A 20,879-nucleotide genomic window follows, 5' to 3' on the forward strand; every position below is an offset into this window, starting at 1 on the left:
TCTTTTAGAATGCTGGCCACAAAAAAGTTTATTGAATTCGAATTTCGAATTGTTCATGAAAATAAAAACGTACACTTTTAGAATTTTACTCATTTTTAAATATGGAGTGGACGCTTAAAGAAGACCGTGTTGCAGTTATTGCGTTGCATCGTTGCGGTTACGCGCCAATTCAAATTTTTAACATACTGAAAAATTTTAATATAAACAAAAGATTCGTTTATCGTACCATCAAACGATACAATGAAGACTCTAGTGTAGATGACAGGTCAAGAAGTGGTCGCCCTCGGTCTGTTAGGACTCCAGCAGTGATAAAGGCTGTGAAGGCGCGAATTCAAAGAAATCCCAAACGTAAGCAGAAACTGTTGGCCCTTCAGATGGGGTTAAGCAGAACCACGGTGAAAAGGGTGTTAAATGAAGACTTAGGGCTTCGGGCATATCGAAGAAAAACAGGACATCGTTTGAATGCTCGTCTAATGGACCTGAGGCTGAAGAGAAGCCGCGCTTTGTTGAAGCGGTACGCGGGAAAAAAATATCGGGAAATTCTTTTTTCGGATGAAAAAATTTATACCGTAGAAGAGAGCTACAACAAACAAAATGATAAGGTGGCACACAGTAGTGAAGAAGCGAGCAACCGTATTCCGCGTGTCCAACGAGGTCATTTTCCATCCTCGCTCATGGTATGGTTGGGAGTTTCTTATTGGGGCTTAACAGAGGTACATTTTTGTGAGAAAGGTGTAAAAACGAATGCAGTTGTGTATCAAAATACAGTCCTGACGAACCTTGTGGTACCTGTTTCTCATACCATGTTCAATAACAGGCACTGGGTATTCCAACAAGATTCGGCGCCAGCTCATAGAGCGAAGAGCACACAAGACTGGCTGGCGGCGCGTGAAATCGACTTCATCCGGCACGAAGATTGGCCCTCCTCCAGTCCAGATTTGAATCCGTTAGATTACAAGATATGGCAACACTTGGAGGAAAAGGCGTGCTCAAAGCCTCATCCCAATTTGGAGTCACTCAAGACATCCTTGATTAAGGTAGCCGCCGATATTGACATGGACCTCGTTCGTGCTGCGATAGACGACTGGCCGCGCAGATTGAAGGCCTGTATTCAAAATCACGGAGGTCATTTTGAATAAACTTTGTCATAAGAATCTATGTTTTGTTAAGTTCATTTTGGTATATGAATGGTTACATAATGAATAAACTTGTTTAAATTATTTTACATTAAACATGTGACAGAATTTATGACCTGACTAGGTATATATACAGTCCAAAATCTTAATTCACTTGTTGGCGGCGCTATTGTAATTTTTTTATCATTATCAATTATTATTTGATGATATTTGAAGTAAGTAAAATAAACATTAAGTAAAATAAGCTTTAGATTACCCAGTATTGAAAAATGTTTAGTTATTAGAGCATCACAATGAAAATAGGTGAAGAAACTAATAAAATAACTGACCTCACTAATCTATACTAATATTATAAAGCTAAAGAGTTTGTTTGTTTAAACGCGCTAATCTCAGGGACTACTGGTCCGATTTGAAAAATTCTTTCAGTTTTAGATAGCCCATTTATTGAGGAAGGCTATAGGCTATATAACATAACGGTAAGACCAATACAAGTGGAGCACCAATAAAGAATGTTTCAAAATAGGGATTTAAATAGCTCCTTAACATTCTATAAATCAAAAATATTTTCACTTTCTACGTAAATAAAGTGGGGGGTAAAATTTAACATTATTCCAAAGTAATTATTCCACGCGGACGGAGTCGCGGGCAAAAACTAGTATTAAATAAACAAAATTAGAATACTTAGAAGAGTCTAGTTCTGAACTACAAACCCAAATGATATAGAAGTCACCAAGTTACCAATTTACCAATATACTATATTAACTTTCAAATTTATAAATAACCACACAATAGTTTATTTTTCACAATCACTATCAACATTACATATTCCTCAAGTATCTTCAGATATAAATGAAGCCACTGTACTAAATCTGAAGCTATAGCAGAAAGAACTGCAAAGTCAAGCTTATGCAAGCAAAGTCTTCAAAGGTGAGTAGAAGTGAGAAGCTATAGGCAATAGAATTAACGAATTATCTTTAATTTTAGAATTATTGTAAAGTATATGTATATACAAACAAATAGATTTTACAAATGTACATATATAATTTACTTTTTAATTCCCCTAACAATATAAAGACAATGAATGAAATATTGCATACAAGGTACTTGCATAGTTTCAGAATTATTTAAAAGCATTTTGACAGAGAAAAATACTTGAAAAAGACAAGTAATGTTTTTTTAAACTGATTATTACTAATATAAAAATATGTAATTAAATAAAAAAATTATCAAATAATATTTCAAAAATTAAAATTAATAATAAAATCAGTAAGTAAGAATGCTATCTATTCTTTATAAAATTAGAATTTTTTTTATAGTTTAGATGGGTGGACAAGCTCACAGCCCACCTGGTGTTAAGTGGTTACCGGAGCCCATAGACATCTACAAAGTAAATGCTTTTTTTTTTTTTTTATGATTGAGAGATTACTGGTGGCCCGGAGGCCTTTCCAGCTTCACCAGGACAGTTGGGCGAGCAAAGGCTCAGCCAGGAGGGGTGGGATTTGCTAACAACTGCTCGAGCGCCTCCGAAGACCTAACAACTCAAGAGCAGTTGCTTCGCGAATGAATCTACTACCGGATCGGAATCGCGACCCACTGAGAAGATCCGGCGAGAAACTCAGCGGGCTGATGCATGGGTTAGGCTGCACGTCGACCTCTTTGTCGAGCTCGACGAGTACGGTTACCGGGGTTCCTCAGCATGCTCCTAGTGTTAGAGCTGAAGGTATCTAATGCAAGAGTTATTGGATCTGATGGATCCGTAAGGACGTGTCTAGGGCGACGACGGTGACTTGCTCCTGCGTGATCAGGATTCGGGGAGTAGTCAGCGGCGGCAACGATAAGGCGATTATCATGACGAGTAAATGGTGCCACCCACCTCGATTACATATCTAAATATTAAGCAAACATTATGCTAAATATATATAAAAATGAATTGTTGTTCGTTAGTCTCGCTAAAACTCGAGAACGGCTAGACCGATTTGGCAAAATTTTTTAAATAAAATTATTTGTTTTGTGTTTACAACAAAAAGTACAACACAATTTTACAGAATTTCTCTGCATCAAAATTTATTAACAATTTTACAAATAATCCAGTTTTCAAAAAAAAACAAACTAAGAACAAATAGGGCCAGAGCCAATAAAAAAGTATATTTTTCTCGATTGCCGATCATGACAGCACCACGGGTCAATTAGTGACTGTTTTAAATGTTTTAATATCAAAAATGACTTCGTGGCACGCGTGTCAAAATTATGATCACGTGACCTGTGATCGGCTTGGGTCACGTGACTTCTGACCGGCTTGGGTCGCTCGCTGTTTTTTTTACCGCGTTCAGGTCAAATTCAAATCAAACATACAATAGCAGCATGGTAAATAAACAAGTAAATAAACCGAAAATTTAACCGTAAAAGTTGTTCGTTCGATTAATTAGCAAAACTAAATATTTTTTCGTTAGAAGTTGTGTTGATTTTACTCGCTTGAACATTTTCGAATTACGGGTTATGCAACAACCGACGCTAACTCCCGCCATTAGGCTGCAAACTGCAAAGACGCCTGTCAAAATATCTCAAAATGGTTCTGAGTACGAATTTAGTTCATTTAATATAAATAAAATAATTTGTTTTTATATTGTATTTGTATACGTCTGTTTAGTATCAATACGACGTAAGCAAGATAATATTTATGCCACAAAGGACGTTTCAGATATCATTAAAACTATAAAAAAAAAAAACCAGTACGCAAAAATTCGATTACACGAAGCGGATGGAACATTTATAAGGTACATTTGGCTTCATATCTGTTTATGTAGCGCTATCATACCAATTCGGTTCTCTATATCTTCACTTCTTTTTATAATATCACCAAAAATATTTAACAAAAATTCATATTAAAAGAAAACAACAATCATATTTCATATTTTTAAAAAGGTGTATGTATTCAGGATTTAAATTAGTTCGAATATAAATTAGTTTCTCATTTAATTTAAAGAATACACAATGATAGTTGTATGTAAATACCGCTTTTTGTGAATATGTGTTAAATTAACTTCCTATAGAAATTCTGAAAGATTGAAAAAACATTTAGTTACGTAGTAGTGCATCTTTTATAAAATACATGCATAAATCCTATTCACATTACTACGCTATTAAGAATTCCTAAAACCTAATTTACGTATTGCTCTATTTTCTTAGTTTATTTTAAATTCTGCATGATAATAATGCGTCTTCATTTTTTCAATTCCGTAATATGAAATATTATTAGCAGATTCTGTGAGCTTTTTGCCGCGCGTAGTAGAATGATGGCGATCTTTCGAATGCGACTTGTTGTTGCGAGTCGAACATTGACGAGTGTTCAATGATTGAACACTCGTGTGCCGACCGAGCGCCGCGCTGGTCGTCGCTGTGTTGTCGACCGCGCGCCGCACGTGCTTCAGTCACGGCTCGGAGTTCTGTGAGTCAATTTCATTTATTCATTAACAATAATATTCTTTTATTAAACTCGTTTTGAATGTGTTTCAACTAGAAATGGTGATCTATTTACATTCGGGTGAGTGTTTTAACTTTCTTAATAACTTTTAATATAAAATAATGTATTTGTTAACCATCAAACGACGAATTGAATTTAGTTAAATTTTACGTTTTTTTGATTTCGTTGTTTTTAATTTTGATGGCAATTTTTCGTACGTAAAACATTTTAAAAACGTCATAGACCATAGACATATTAGAAACCAATGATTAAATCTGAAGGATCTATTTCAGTTAGCATCCTTTTGCGATGATGTAGCTTCAGGTTTTTTTTTTGTTTTTTTGAGTGGGCAACATCGTAGTGTGTTTGGATGATGGATGGTCTTGAGTTTATGAGGACAGTCTGAGGTTAAGTGGTTACTGGCGCCTATCTAGAGCTCTTTTCGAACTTACGCTTCAAATCTCAATTCTATTTATTATTAAAGTTGTTGTTTTTTAAACGAGTTTTGATATCTGTGAACCTACGGTGCTCAACTCTGGGGCCGGGTTTGTAATGGTTAGTCACAGAAATGAAATAGACGCGTCCTGCATGACCGCACAGGTTAGTACCATCATCCGACCTGTGTCTGCCACGAAACTGAGCAGCCGTTGTACTATAGAACTTTGATCTCATGTCTCGAGATGGGTAGCACATTTATGTAGCTCACGTCTATGGGTTTCGGCGACCGCTTAGCGCGACGAGGGCCGTGAACTCGTTCACGTAAGCAATAAAAAAGAGGAACCAAATACTAGAAGAAGAACGACGTCTCCGGCTACTGTGTCAATCATTTGAATCGAAGCAAAGATTAACTGTTAGAGCGTAAACCGTCGATAGATCGACTCTCTCATAATGTGTATATATAAAGAACGGAGCGTCGGAATACGGACTATTGCGCAGTTCGGTTATACCATAGGTATTAGATATCAACCTGTACGGACGTGTCTTAGTTTTTATTAAGTTTAATACTATTTAGCTGTGAATTTAGCTTTGTAAATGCTTTTCTTGTATGGTCCTCTATTTTTCTCCAAAAAACTCTTCTTTATAGTCCTTTATTCGTAGTGTTAGGAACATTATATTTATTAACGTGATTTAAACGAACAAACTAAAACATTATTGGGAATAAGTTGCTGATTCTATTTCTACACTAAGAGTATAGTCATGAAACTGTTAGGATAATTTTATTTAAATTGCAGTACTATAAACAGACTTAAAATTAATAACAAAGTATATCGAATTGTAATTAAAATATATTTATTTAGAGCCAATCCTCGTCCCCATTATGTAAATATTATTATTAAATGACTTAAACATTAGTTTCATGACTATAGTGAACTGCTGTTCACTTCGGCTCTGTCAAAAAAACGCGGGACGACCGCACATCAAGATGGCGGATTCGGTCACGGATTGAGAGGAGTCTTGTTTTGCAGAATCAGGACGATTTTATGCAATTTATGTATTTTATGTAAAGCGAAGAAGATTTTGTGAGATTGGACCAGTAAAAGGAAGTATAATTAAAGAGTGAATTTTTCGGCGAAAGCCAAAAGCAAGGTCTTTGTTATTGAACAAGTAACTCTGAATGCCAGTATATTTCATCAGTTTTTTCTGCTTACAGTCCACGGTTTGATCGTACATTAATAATATAAACAGAAAAATAATAATTTATTGACTATTTTAACTAGTGTCTCTGGAACGTTTGCACTTGGCATCTCGCTTCGCTTTTTTTTAATCCTACCTATGCTGATAGCCTTGAGAGGCTATTTCAGCTTCACCCTAACGTTTGTAGGTGAGCTCACGGGGCTCAAACCGGAGAGATGCTAACACTGACCCTAGCAAGAGCAGTGCTTCGCATAATCTACCACCGGATCGAAAACGCGACCCACTGAGAAGATCCGGCGAGAAACTCAGTGGGCTGTGTCTATGGGTTAATTCGCTCGTCGAGTCCTTCGTCGTAAGCGACGGGTTCGACGAGGACGGTGACCGGTGCTTGTGATACCTAAAAGCACCGTTAATGGATCGAATCTCGCTTCGCAGATTTCTTTCGGTACTCTTCAAAGGAGCCTTCAAACAATAATATACATACCTACATAAAATATATTGTTAGGCTCAAAATGTAAATTCGACAGTTGTTATTTATAAAACACGTGTCGAGTACTCAAAAAAGGCCGAATAGAGACAAACAATGCATGCGAATATTTTCGGCACTTTTCAAACGATTCCTCAAACAAACATAATACCTATGTATTGTTTGGTTGGTTAAATTGTAAATGCGGCTGTTTCGAACACGTGTCATTCATTTTAAAAAGAACAAAACAATTAATGAAGATAAATTTTTTTCGGCATTTTTCAAACAACATCACAACAAAACAAAATCTAAATTGAAATTGTTTCAACATGTCGCACTTTTGGAATTGAAGTGGCATTGTTTAAAATTCTTGTTTTTTTTTGTAAACGCCAAAAATGTAATTGAAAAATTGTAATTTCTTCGGTTTCGATTGTAATACTTTAAGCTGTAAATCGCATACCTACATTAAAGTTTAAAGTACGCGTTTGGTTTAAAAGAGACTGAACGTATACGCCCTTTTTTAGATTTAAATTTTATTTTTAATTTTATAAATTGACTTAATGAAGACCTACACGTTTATAAAATTAATTTTCTTAAAATTTTGTAGTTCACCCATTTTAGTTCTAACGGTGCGATATATTCTATTTCTGAGAATTGTGCTCGTGAAAACATGAATATGTTCAGCTCATACTTCGGGAGGAGTCGATGGAAACTGTTAAAATCACTCTGCAGTATCATGGGAACAGTTAAGGAGAAAGAGAAGCAGTACTGCACTGAAAACTCTCAAGGATCAATGGAATTTTCGCGAGTGCATCTACTACTGGATCGGAATCGTACTGGCTACAAGTAGCGTCTGAAAGCGCTGCGAATGGGTCAGGTTGATTCGTCAGATCGTGTCTAGGAGGTCAACGGTGGTTGGTTCTGGCATGACCATATGAACCTGGGTGTAGATTATGTCTCCTGACGGATCGAAGACCAAGATCGTCCTGAAAATCGGCATTCATCACTTCAACTCACAAAGAAGGAGCAGTTTACTCAGTTTTCAGATCACGGCATATCTTGGTATGAATACTGAAGGTCATCCAGGTGAGTCTCGGATTTATACTTGATTTTCTTTTCCCGGACTGATTGGCTGAAGATGGATTAGATCGGTCATAACGCATCTAATAAATTGGCTTCAAGTAAATTGTCGATTTGAAATAAAAAAAAAAAAAAATGTTTTTTTGTTCGAGTCGCTCGGCTTTTGCACATCTCGACAGTACCGCTAATTAAGAAGTATAGTGGCGTTCACGGGAACTAATTCATTTTGAACAAGTAAATTAGTTTAAAGTTTTATTTAGTACAACGAAAAAGCAATGAATTACGAAAAAAAAACTAACGTGGTGTATTTTAAGATTGTTTTAATAGGGATAACGAGCAATACCGTCCAGTTTTTTTGTGTGTGAATTAGCGGTAAGTATAAAGGTACCTAGTAGGTACCTACGTGAGGTTATGCGAAGTGAAGCTCGTGAATGATTTGTATTGTATTGTGTAAGCTAACTTTATATTAAATATTCATGTTTATAGTCTCGTTTTAGTACAAAATCGCATATACAGTGTGGAACGTGCCAATTGAGCAACGCTGTTAAGAGTCTCGCCGAACAAAAATTGAAGAAACCGTGGAATTAAAATCTTTCGATTAACGAAGAACGAACTGTGTGCTGGGTAACTGTTTTTAGTCATTTGTCTTTGTCCAACTCGCATTTGAGCTTCTAGTCATAGTCCAGTTCGAACATATAAAGATTCTGTCGATAAATGTCAATATTTTGTTTGTTAAGGAACTGTCAGTTCAGACGAAGCCGCGCTGTGATTTTAGACAGCGCCATCTGTTGGTTCAATTTGCAAACTCGAAACTGGCTTAACTTTGATTGTAAAATAATAATATCAAGTTTGTTGAAATTAAAATAATAATAGGAATGTACTTTCGTGTGTAGTATAGAAAAAATAATTTGGGAGTTGGCGTTTGTTGTTGTCGAAACAATAGTTTCGACTTGTTTGTAAAATCGAATGACTAAAATATTATTATTGTTAAATTTCAGAATTTGAAAAGGAGGAAGCCTCAAAAGTACCTAATGTCAAGTAAGTTTATTTAAATAATTCGTCATAGTCGGTTACTCTTGGCAGAGCAGTCGTGGTCATGTGGAACTCTTGTTTATTAAAGTAAGTACCTTTGTATTTTATTTTATTTTATTGCCCTTGTAGACAGACGAGCATAAGGCCCACCTGATGGTGAGTGGTTACCGTCGCCCATGGACTTCAGCAATGCCAGGGGCAGAGCCAAGCCGTTACCTACCGCAAGCTATTATAACATATTTTATGCAGTTTTCTTAACATTATTAGTATTAACTTGAAATACCTATTTATTATTATCATTTAAACTCGAAATACTCTGAAAATAAATGTGTTCATAAAACTGACGCGTAGTGCCATCTATGCAATTTAATGCAGCATAGCTCTAATTTGAGATCGAGTTTGGACCATTATTGTTTTGTATTATATTTAACTAGATGGCGCTGTTGCGAAATTGAAACTTGTGGTTTGTAGTTCGATTAAATTCCTATTTTTACCGCTAGAGGGCGCTGTTCCAACAAATTTGAATTTTTTACGCTATCGAGTAGTTAAAAATCTCGCATTAAGCACACCGATTGCGATATATTAAAAATGCCGGTCAAGAGACTGGACGACAGATTACGACTAATGATGTGGTCACTTAAAAATGGCAATTAATCAGAATAATCAAATTATTGATTTGTTGTTTTCAGCTTGGCAATCAAGAAGGAAGATGCTCACGCTGCAATACTGCTTGTACGCTGCAATTATGCAATACTGGACTTTAAAGTAATGGTAAAAAAATATTATACCTTTGAAGACAGACTTGCATACGGCCTACCCAATGATGAGTGGTAACCGTCACTCTTGGGATCGTCCCGTTTGAAGAAGGACATGTCACTTTCAAAACTTTGAAAGAGAATAAAGTTATTATTTGATTCATATAACCGCGGTACTCATTCGTTGAATCGTAATAAATTTATCTTCAAATTTCCTCGAAAATAAACTCCGACCAGTCAACAGACATGTTAAGCGCAGCTCATTATTGCATTAAAAGAAGCGCCTTACATTTTTATAATAGCAATGCGTATAACCAAATCAAACTAGAACATGATTCCATCAGGCGATTTTACAATTCGTACACAATTAATTCGGAACAAAATTTATTTATATCAGGATAATCTGATATTAATGTAATCATAAACTGGACGGGTAGGTACCACACACCACCAGCCTGCCTATTTCTGCCGTGAAGCAGTAATGCGTTTCGGTTTGAGGGCTCGAACAGCGGTTGTAGATTTAGAACTCATGTTTCGAGATGGGCAGCGGCATTAACTTGGCTGATGTCTATGGGCTCCTCTGACCGTTACCTACTATCTATTTAATTAAATACAATTGGGTTGTATGTTTATCATCAAGCAATATTTCCTTCTGGTTCAGCCGTCTTGTCTATAATTTCAGATTCGTGCCATACACACGCCGCAATGTACGTCGCGTCTGCACGGAGCCGGCAACGAATCTCCACAAACGAAATTACGTGATGTTAACAGAAACATGTTAGATATTCTGTTTATACATATATATGAGCGAGCTGTTACCCGCGGCTTCGCCAGCCTGAATCAAGGTAATGTGCGTTTTGGTGCGGGCTGTATGGGCCGGTTGCCTGTGATAAAGAAAACCTGTGCTTTGTACTACAGTACGGTTTATTTGTATGTTTATACGCTTGATATGATTATTAATATGATAAACTCGTCCGCTTGCGGTGAAGAGTAAAAAAGGGGCAGAGTGACATCAACAATGTTGCCAGTCGTATAATTTTATTTTCCTTACTAAGATGTTGGAGTTGCCAACAATGTGTCAATTGGTTTTAATATAAACTATAGCGTTAGCCTATTTCATTCATTAGACTTTTTAAGATAGAAAATGAGCGGCTAGCCTTTAATTGTCGTTCTGTGATTTTGTGTTTTGCTTTTCTTTCTAAAATAAAAGTCGAACTTTGTAGAGACACGCGTTACACACTTTTTTAATCCGTCTTCTGTAGCTACAACAATAGAGCGTACACGTTGCCAATCTCGTGCTCATAAAAAAAAGAAGCTTTTCTATTAGTAGTGTTGCCAACATTAAACCGAACAAACAAGACCAATAAACGCGGTGTCATGTTGCGACCTCAACTAACGTTCATTCGTTCTCAATTTCAGAATCACCTCGCTCAGCTCTAGCGCCGCGTCTACGGAGGCCGAGGGGAATCTAAAATAAACGGTAAAGTAATTAATAAATAACTATTATACCTTGTGGAGAGTATTAAGCGGTAGGCAGAAGTCAGTCTATGGGCGACGGTAACCACTCACCATCAGGTGGGGGCCGTATGCTCGTCTGCCTACAAAGGCACAAAGATTCTCATCATTAACGCCCTCGCAACTGGTGTACTCATATAAATACAGTCAAAATCTGTTATAACGACATCGAAGGGACTGCTCATATTCAGTCGTAAAAACCGATAGTCGTAACAACCGGTGATGCTTAATGTGTATCGTGCAAGTACAAACAAATCGATAGGGAATTATTGGAAAAATATATTTACATAATACGCGATTTTTCTTCAATATTAATTTGTTTTCTTTATCTTTGCGAGATTTTGAAAGTTGCACGAATAACTCCACAAAGTTTTGGTGCGTCTTGTGTATAGATAAGTAACAAACTAACTGAAGAAATACGAAGAAGTGGGCTTTGACTACCGCATGCGCGTGTTTTGTTTCTAAGAATTAGAAAAGACCCTACACTAAACTAAATCCTATTGTTTTCTTTCCTGATTTTAAAAGCCATTGAAGACAAATGTGGATACCTATTCAAATTGTTTACAATACAGCTTAGCCGGTCGTTCTAACAGATCTAATTCTCCGAAATATTAGTTAAATGTGGTCGTTTTATGAGGTATGTCGTTATAAGCAATGTCGTATAAAGCAATATTTTTAATAAGGCGGTCATATGGCATTCAGCCGGGACCTTTGTTCTTGGTTATTATAACCGGCATGTTGTATTAAACGACGTCGCAGTAAACGGTTTTGACTGTATTAGCTTATCCATTAAGTACATGTAATTTCTATATGGATACCAAGTTTCAAGTCAATCGGATGCATGGTTCAGTAGTTATAACGGACCATCCATAAAAAACACTAGATTTATATATTAGTATAGATTTACAAGTGTTAAGAGATGCTTTCGTCGAATTGAATATTCAAGTGCAAAAACTGCATCCGACGCGCGTATCTGTGATTAGTGGTTACGTCGTTTGACTAGTGTTGAGACATCTGAGTGGTGGTAGGACATCTGAGTGGTGGTAGGACATCTGAGTGGTGGTAGGACATCTGAGTGGCGGTAGGACATCTGAGTGGCGGTAGGGTTTTCGAAAGGTGGCCAAGCCTGTGTACTATAGAACCGAGACTAAGAATTCGCATCCCTCAAGGTGGGGGGCGGCTTTAACATTGTCGATGGCTGCGGCATTTGACAATATAATCTTATAAACAAGTCGATTTACTATAATCTTCCACGTTCATCCCACGGAGCGAGTTTAGTTTTTTTTTTTTTAATACTTAAAGTCCAGGGGCTCCCCTTTTATTATGATATTTTCTTCGCATTTAATAAATTTTGGTCATTAATAAATTTTTATACGCAAGACTGCTTCAGCGGCAGGGCGGCTTGCCTGATGTTCTACTAATCCTTAAACCAATCACGTCCGATATTAACAGCGTACTATATAGAGTATAATAATAATAATAATCTCAACCAATCACAGGCCGCGTCGTTACTCCGACGATAATTTTGGCGCGTTTTTTTTTCTTTTGATGATTTCCTGTTAATAAATGCTTCTAATCGAATTATATAAATATATATTTACGTAATTAACGCAACTCACGTATTATTCTCGTTAATTTAGCATTAGCATCTAAAACAATGTTTTACAACAACAAAAAAAATTTAAGACGGATCGGATACACGGGATTATTTTCGATTAACCGAGACATATTAATTTAGTGAAATTACGGCATTATAAAGGAAAAAAACAACAATACTATGCACTAAATGACTATTGTTTATTGTTAAAACACTATACCGAGAAACTGTACTCATAATGCGGACCAATCGAATCGGAGCATTATCACGCGATAAGCGCTGCACGTTGATTGGTCAGAATGACGGATCCTATCAAGGCTATAAAAGTAAGCCTCCCGTAAATACCTTTAATTATCTAAACGTCGGAGTCGGAGTCGGGAGTCGGGCAGTCGGGCGGGGTCCGGCGGCCGGTAATCGGTGTAATTAATAGCAAACAAATAAGAAAGAAACAAGAAGACAAGCATAATATTAATAATAATAATCATCATAGTAGCAGTATGAAACGAAACGAAACGAAACGAATAGAAAATAGAATAGAATAGTATGAAGAACAAATAATTTGTATGAATAGAAAGCACGTGTGAAATTGTGTGTGTGTGCGTTAAAGCAATACTAAAAATAATGAATAATGAAACAAATTAACGAAAAAATAATAATAATATATAGGTACTATTATGTATAATCGAATAGAATTACCCTCTACGTAGTATATGATATATATCTATTTATTTATTTATTTATTTATTTATTTATTTATTTATTTATTTATTTATTTATTTATTTATTTATTAGGTGTAATATAGTAATTGATTGAAATAATTGTTAGCCCTGAAAAGGGCTGTTGTATATCGATGCGTGCCGTGTGTAATCTTCGCGTCTTCATCGTCGTCGTCGTCGTCGAACGTCGATCGAGTTAGACACAAACATACATTATTTATTATAAGATGATGATGATTAGGTGACTGGCACACACACACATGGTTGGTTCGTTTTAATATATTTGTATGTATTTTTAAATCATTGTGTGCTGCTGCTGTTGTACCCAATGAATCACTTCTTCGAAGCGGCGGACGCTTTTTTGGCCGAAGGTTTCGTTTTAGGCGTCGAGGCGGTGGCCTTTTTCGGTTTAGGCGCTTTCGGTTTCTTTGTTGGTGGTTTAGCTGTTTTCTTAGCTTTCGGCGCGCTCTTGGCGGCCGCAGCTTTAGCGCTCGCTCCAGACTTCCTAGCAGCGGCGGCGGGCTTCTTTTTCGCGGCGGCGGCAGCTCTTTTCTCCTTTACCGAAACTGCGGCGGTTGCGGCAACCGAAGATTTACCTTTCGACGGCGATGAAGCTGACGCTGCAGCCGCTTTCTTTCCGGCCCTGCCGGCAGCCGCCCCCGAAGAAGTCGAAGCGGCACCACCGGCGCCGGCCCCTCCCTTCTTGTTGCTGCTGCCGCCTTTAGACGCTGCCGAAGCGGAAGCGGACGAAGCGTTGCCCTTTGCTGCCCTTACGGAACTGCCACCGGACGCACCACCAGATCCGGAACCGGGTTTCTTCGAAGCGGAGGTCTTCGATTCCAGTTTAAAAGATCCGGAAGCTCCCTTGCCTTTAGTCTGTATTAGAGTACCGGATTCGACGGCGTTCTTCAGATACTTTCTTATGAACGGTGCTAATTTTTCAGCATCCACCTTGTACTGGGCCGCTATGTATTTCTTGATTGCTTGTAAAGATGAGCCGCTGCGCTCCTTGAGTTCGGCAATAGCGCTGTTCACCATTTCCGACGTCTTCGGATGGCTCGGTTTGGCTTTAGGTTTCTTAGCGCCCGCGGAAGCACCACCACTCGCGGATGTTTTTGGTTTTTTGACGGGTGTAGCCGGAGCTGGAGTTTCAGTCGCAACAGCGGTATCTGCCATCGTTGATGATTATATTATTATTGTTGTTGTACACGCACACACAAAAACACAAGAGATTCCAATATTATTATTAAGCACAGGCAGAATAATGAATCGGAAAAATGAAAATGTTTACACCTTACAGATGTCGCCACGATCGGTTAGTTTTGAACCCGCGCCGATCTGTTACCGTAACGAGAACACTAAAAACGCGATACGTTTTCGTGTACCAATTCTTGAAACTTTTCACTAACACATCTCACGTCTTTTGTATTTTTTTCGATATTATTAAAGACACGTAATTATTCTATCGAATTTAGATTAAACTACACGAATCCTTGAATCTACTGATGTACGATTCTTTATGATCCGATCGTATTATAAAATAATATTAAACTTTTAACAACGCTATCTCGTCGATTGCACAGGTAGTGTTAACTTTATTATGATATTTTACATATAAAACGAATAATAATTATATATTTAATGAATAATATATAACCCTCTTCGTATACTTTTAAGGTTGAACTTATTTTTTTATGAAATATAAAAGTTTTCATAGGTTAAAATGATGATCAATCGAGAGGTACGTAAAACAGATTCAAACTTTCAAGTTTCGGAACGCGCGAGCGGAATGTTCTATTCTGGTTGCTTGTAAAGTTTTTTTTTTTTTTCTTTTTCTTTTAACATTTTTTTTTTAAATATATATATATTAAGTACCTATGTACAATGAGATTTCACGCTATCAATATAAATCAACAATTATAATGATAATAATAAAAATGTTGTACATACCTATACTGTCTTAAATACGCTTTTACGTGGTGCTAAAAGGACTAGAAATAAACGAAAATTTTTGCACGCGACGACTGCACTATACTAAAGTTTTAAATTAAAACTAGTTATATATCTTACTATAATAATATAAAATAATAAATAATGATTTGTACTATTAGGTCGGACACGTACCTGTACTAATTGCATCCATGTGAGTTTTCTTCTGTTTGAAACTAATATAGTCAAGTAAAAGAATAAATAAAGTAAAAAGAATATATATATTTTTTTTTTATTTTAATAATAAAATTAACCTAATGAATCGGGAAAAAAAAAAAGGCAAGTTTTCTCATAATAGATAAAAATGCGGCCCTGAAAAGGGCCTTTGTTTGTTTGTTTGTATTCGAGAACGAAAAATTTAATAATAATTAAACGAACCAACGTCACTTGCGATTGATTTACAACATCAACGACAGCAAAAAGTTCTTGAAACATGTTTCTAGATGGTCCACGTCGTGTGTTGCTTGCTTGCTTGCTTGCTTGCTGTCACCGCTGTTGTCAGTTGTCAGTCATTGCTCGGTTGTCCGTGTAATTAAAAAAGAAATTGAATCGTTCTCGAGACAAAAAATAAAAATAAAAAATCGTCGATGAAACTTCTTTAACCGCCGAAACCGTACAGGGTGCGACCTTGGCGTTTCAGAGCGTACACAACATCCATAGCGGTGACGGTCTTCCTCTTGGCGTGTTCGGTGTATGTGACAGCGTCGCGGATCACGTTTTCGAGGAACACTTTGAGAACGCCGCGGGTCTCTTCGTATATAAGACCGGAGATACGTTTCACTCCACCTCTGCGAGCCAAACGACGGATAGCCGGTTTCGTGATGCCCTGGATGTTATCACGCAACACCTTCCTGTGACGTTTAGCGCCCCCCTTTCCAAGACCTTTGCCTCCTTTACCGCGACCGGTCATCTTGACGAACTTCTCGGTTTGTGTTTTGTATTAGTAGTAGCAGCAGACTTTAACGCGTTGCGCGACGAACGACGAATGAGCCTCCGAAAATTTTTTTTTTTTTTTTTTTTTTTTTTTTTTTTTTTCCTACCTAAGCTGATAGCCCTAGCGGCTATTTCAGCGTAGCCTTAACTTTAGTAGGTGAGCTCACGGGGCTCAAACCTGACGATGTTGCTAACACGAACCCTAGCAAGAGTCGTGCTTCGCAGAATCTACCACCGGATCGGAAACGCGACCCACTGAGAAGATCCGGCGAGAAACTCAGTGGGCTGTGTCTGAGAGTTAATTTACTCGTCGAGCCCTTCGTCGCAAGCGACGGGTTCGACGAGAACGGTGACCGGTGCTTGAAGTACCTAAAAGCACCGTTAGTGGATCAGGAGGATCCGAGATGACGTGTTTAGGGCGACGTCGACTGCTTTCCATTCTGTCCGCAGGATCGGGAATGTAGTTACCGGCGGCCACGATGAGAGGGTTCTCGTGTCGTGCCGCTTTATCGAAGTGGCGCATGGACGCCGACTGAAGATACTTACTGATGGACTCTAAGTCCAGGTCGTCATGGAGGTCGACGTTCCTGACGAACCACGGGGCTCCGACGGCTATCCTGCAAAAACGGGATTGAATAATTTGAAAGGATTTTAAGTGTATGCGGGCCGCGTGAGCGAACACTACACTTGCATAGGTCATGACGGGGCGTATGCAAGTTTTGTAGAGTGTCACCTTATTTCTAAGGGACATTTTACTTCGCCTACATATCATCGGGTAGAGACGTCCTAGAATGAAGGCGGCACGGTCGCGTACCGTCTTGATGTGGGGGCGGAATGTCATCCTACTGTCGAGGGTGACGCCTAAATATTTGACCTTCGGGGCCCACGGTATGGGCTGGTCGAACATCGTGATTGGGCGAACGGCGGGGGCGGGGTTATTGACGCGCCTAGTCGGGAGAGGGATGCTCAGCGTGGTGTTCGGAGGGCGACCCCTTTTGAAGAGCACCGCTGTGCTTTTCGTGGGGTTAATGTCGATGCGCCACTTCCGGAACCACTGTCCCATGGTGGTAGCTGCGGTCTGAAGTCGTCGATGAAGCAACGCCTTCTTCCTACACGAGTAGTAGATGGCGGTGTCATCGGCGAAGAGCGCCAGATGGGTCTCCGGAGACCGGGGTATATCGTTGATATACAAACTGAATAGTAACGGGGAGAGGGCGGAGCCTTGCGGGACTCCGGCTGTGACGTGACGGGGCCGGGAACGCGTTCCCTCGACTCGATATCGGAACGAACGGTTCGACAAGTAGTCTCGTATGATGAGCTCCGAAAATTACGTTCGGACCTATATTTATACGCTGCGCCTGTGCGCGCAACCACAATGTAGGTATACATTATAATAACTTTTTTACACAGTCGAAATTATATTCCTAACATTAGTAAAATAACGTTTAAATTTTTTTTTATAGGTTATGTATTGAAAGTGTTGGAAAATTATTTCATGTTTTAGCTGGAAAACGACATGGAGAATTATATGCAATACAAGATAATGGGCTCCATCAAATGAATTTGAATGAAACCAAACTGTTTACCATCCAAATTCGATTGTCGGGCAGATAGAAAACGAAAATTCACTCAAAGTGAACCCCGGCCTGCATTTGTGAAACGAAAAAGACTCACTATTGTCAAGGAGATTGAAGAGACGACTAAAAATGAGATGTGTTATATTATCATACCTTTGCCATCTTGTAGTCAAGGTAGGTGTAACTGTCACTAATTAGTAACACTCACAGATCTTATAATCAAATAACAATATCAGAAAAAAGGATAATAGTTTGTTAGTTAGTGGAAGTAGCTAAAATGGGCAAGTGGACCTCAGTTCCTATTACATAAGGTACTAGGAAGTTTGTGATAATGAAAATTTATCACAGTGTAATATCACTTACTTACTTTAACAGTGAAGGAAAACATTGTGATGAAACCTGCACACCTAAATGTTCTTAGGATTTTCTTAGGTGTGTAATCCACCAACCAGCACTAGGCAAGCGTGGTGGACTAAGGCCTAAAAACCCTCTCAATGGTAGTGGAGCCCAGTGTCCAGCAAGGGAATATATTATATGGGCTGATGATGATGACTAGGAAGTTACATACTACTACTACTACAGTACACATATAATCCTATATATTTACAAACTATAAGTTTGTTGGGTATCTAGAAATTGCTAACATTATTTCATATTTCCAGATGTCCACTTGAAAATAGGTGTAGTAATGACAAAGCTATCCAACTAGCTCCAGCACAGGAACACAAAGGCAAGTGTGTATTGCCACATCACCCCTTAATATATCTGAAGCAAGTACAAGTAAACAATCAGAACCAGCAAAAATAAAACTGTTGTTCCTGAGGACAAATTTGACAGTGATGAGTCAAATGCACCAGCAACAGAAGGATCAACTGTTGACTATGAGTTATCTCTCTATATCTCCACTCCATCAAAGACTTGTGCACTTCAGACTATAGCTCTCAAGAAGACTAAAAAAGTTGAAAAAATGAATGTGTTAACAACTTTATCTAAAGTGAAAAATAAACCACGTTTATATATTGGTCTTCCACAAGAATTATATTTCATAATAGGCTTGATTGAGAAACATACAAATGTTTCTGAACAAAATATTATATTATGTTTGATGAGAATAAAATTAAATAGAACATTCTCTCAATTGGCTGATGATTTCGATATATATGTAAGTCAAGCAAGCAATATATTTTTCAACAAACTGCCAGAAATTGCAAATGTAATATCACCCCTTGTTAGAGTATAAAAAAAAAATACAATAAATATGTATGCAGGAAGGATAATTACTTATTAAATCTTATTTATCCGGAAGAATCCAAAGGTAGACGTTAAAGGAAAGAGATCTTCCGGTGTCTTACTTAATATGGGTGTTCCTCAGGGTTCCATATTGGGTCCCTTCTTATTTCTTGTGTATATCAATGATTTACCAAAGTTTATTGAAACCCGTCACGAGGTCGTATTATTCGCTGATGATACATCCTTATTGTTTAAAATTAAACGACAATTGGAAGATTATGACGATGTGAATGATGCTATCTCGCGCGTGGTAAATTGGTTTAGTGTTAATAATCTGTTATTAAATAACAAAAAAACAAAATGTATAAAATTTACCACACCTAATGTTAGACAAGTAGACACTAATATCATTGTAAGTGGAGAGACACTGGAGCTTGTTGATTCGACAGTTTTTCTTGGTATAACAGTTGATTCCAGGCTGCAGTGGGGTCTTCACATATGCAAGTTAGCGAATAGACTTAGTTCTGCAGCTTTTGCGGTAAAAAAAATACGAACGTATACTGATGAAGATACGGCACGTCTAGTTTATTTCAGTTATTTTCAAAGTGTTATGTCCTATGGCATTTTGCTATGGGGCAATGCTGCCGATGTTGAAACGATTTTCATCCTGCAGAAGAGGGCTATTCGTGCTATTTATAATATGCACCCGAGGGAATCCTTGAGGGACAAGTTTAAGGAAATCAAAATTCTAACTTTAGCGTCCCAATACATTTTTGAAAATTTATTGTACGTGCGTAAAAACATTTTAGAAGAGTCTGCGATTTGCATAATGTGAACACTAGGAACAAACATAGGCTTGCGTTGCCGGCGGCTCGAATTAAGAAAATAAGCAACTCTTTCAGGGGGCTGGGTGTACAACTTTTCAACAAGATCCCACAAAACGTTCAACTACTACCTGTTCATAGATTTAAGAAAACTGTCGAGGAACGTTTGTGCAACAAGGCATATTATAAAGTTAAGGATTTTTTACTAAATGGCACTACATGGGAATGAGGCGTTCGCTCCTGGCCTTTTCATTTTTCATTATTATTATTATTTATTTGAATTGTATTTTTTTTAATTGTTTTTTCGTATACTGTAAATATGTTTTCTTGTTTAAAAAAAAAAAAGCCCGCTGAGTTTGTTTCGCCGGTTCTTCTCAGGACTGTGGCTTTTTTTGGAACCGGTGGTAGAGTTAACATTTTCTTTTACATTTTGATATTCAACAAGTGTGTTTTTGATGACATCCAAGTTGAAATAAATGATTTTGAATTTGAATTTGAATTTGACTTCATTAAATATTTTAGAATAAACTTTAATAAATTATATAATAATAATAAAATGAATAAAAATCAAATTATAGGCGTCAGTTAAATAACGGATTGATCGACTTAGATTCTTTAAATTCTAATCAGCGCAGAATTGTGGAAAACATAAAAACTAAATTCAACTCAATTAATACTGAAGTAGTTGGTTTAGGCCGAACACATTTAGCAAAACATACCATAGATACAGGTGAACATCAACCTATTAAGATGAGTTGGATAAAATGTTGAAGCTAAATGTTGTTTCTCCATCGCAGTCACCATGGAATTCTCCTGTGGTGATGATAGAAAAGTCAAATGGTTCCACGAGACTATGTCTTGATAGTAGGAAATTAAATGAAGTCACTAAACCCGATGCTTATCCTTTACCTTACATCAGTCAAATTTTAGACA

At 37.6% G+C, this 20,879-nt stretch overlaps 2 protein-coding genes and 1 long non-coding RNA gene across 6 annotated transcripts; 1 reads left to right on the plus strand and 2 right to left on the minus strand.

Moving 5' to 3' along the window:
* Positions 1 to 4,436: 4,436 nt before the first annotated feature.
* On the plus strand, positions 4,437 to 20,439 carry LOC119630444 (uncharacterized). 4 transcript variants are annotated; one of them, XR_009976539.1, is made up of 8 exons: positions 4,438 to 7,783; positions 8,275 to 8,401; positions 8,776 to 8,815; positions 9,499 to 9,580; positions 10,247 to 10,409; positions 10,984 to 11,044; positions 17,820 to 18,066; positions 18,555 to 20,439. It is a non-coding gene; the product is annotated as an uncharacterized LOC119630444 (long non-coding RNA). The 4 variants fall into 4 exon arrangements; XR_009976538.1 differs by having other exon boundaries at positions 4,460 to 8,401; positions 18,555 to 19,054; positions 20,025 to 20,439; XR_009976540.1 differs by having other exon boundaries at positions 4,437 to 8,401; positions 10,247 to 10,341.
* LOC134201305 (histone H1-like) lies at positions 13,496 to 15,544 on the minus strand. Its single transcript, XM_062675822.1, has one exon. The coding sequence runs from the start codon at positions 14,567 to 14,569 to the stop codon at positions 13,727 to 13,729; it is 843 nt and encodes a 280-aa protein (XP_062531806.1). The 5' UTR covers positions 14,570 to 15,544; the 3' UTR covers positions 13,496 to 13,726.
* Positions 15,688 to 16,379, minus strand: LOC134201306 (histone H4). The gene has a single exon (XM_062675823.1). It carries the CDS (start codon positions 16,290 to 16,292, stop codon positions 15,981 to 15,983), a length of 312 nt encoding a protein of 103 aa, XP_062531807.1. The 5' UTR covers positions 16,293 to 16,379; the 3' UTR covers positions 15,688 to 15,980.
* Positions 20,440 to 20,879: the final 440 nt, after the last annotated feature.

This window comes from Bombyx mori, chromosome 24, assembly GCF_030269925.1.
Source record: "Bombyx mori chromosome 24, ASM3026992v2".
Classification (NCBI taxonomy): Eukaryota; Metazoa; Arthropoda; class Insecta; order Lepidoptera; family Bombycidae; genus Bombyx; species Bombyx mori.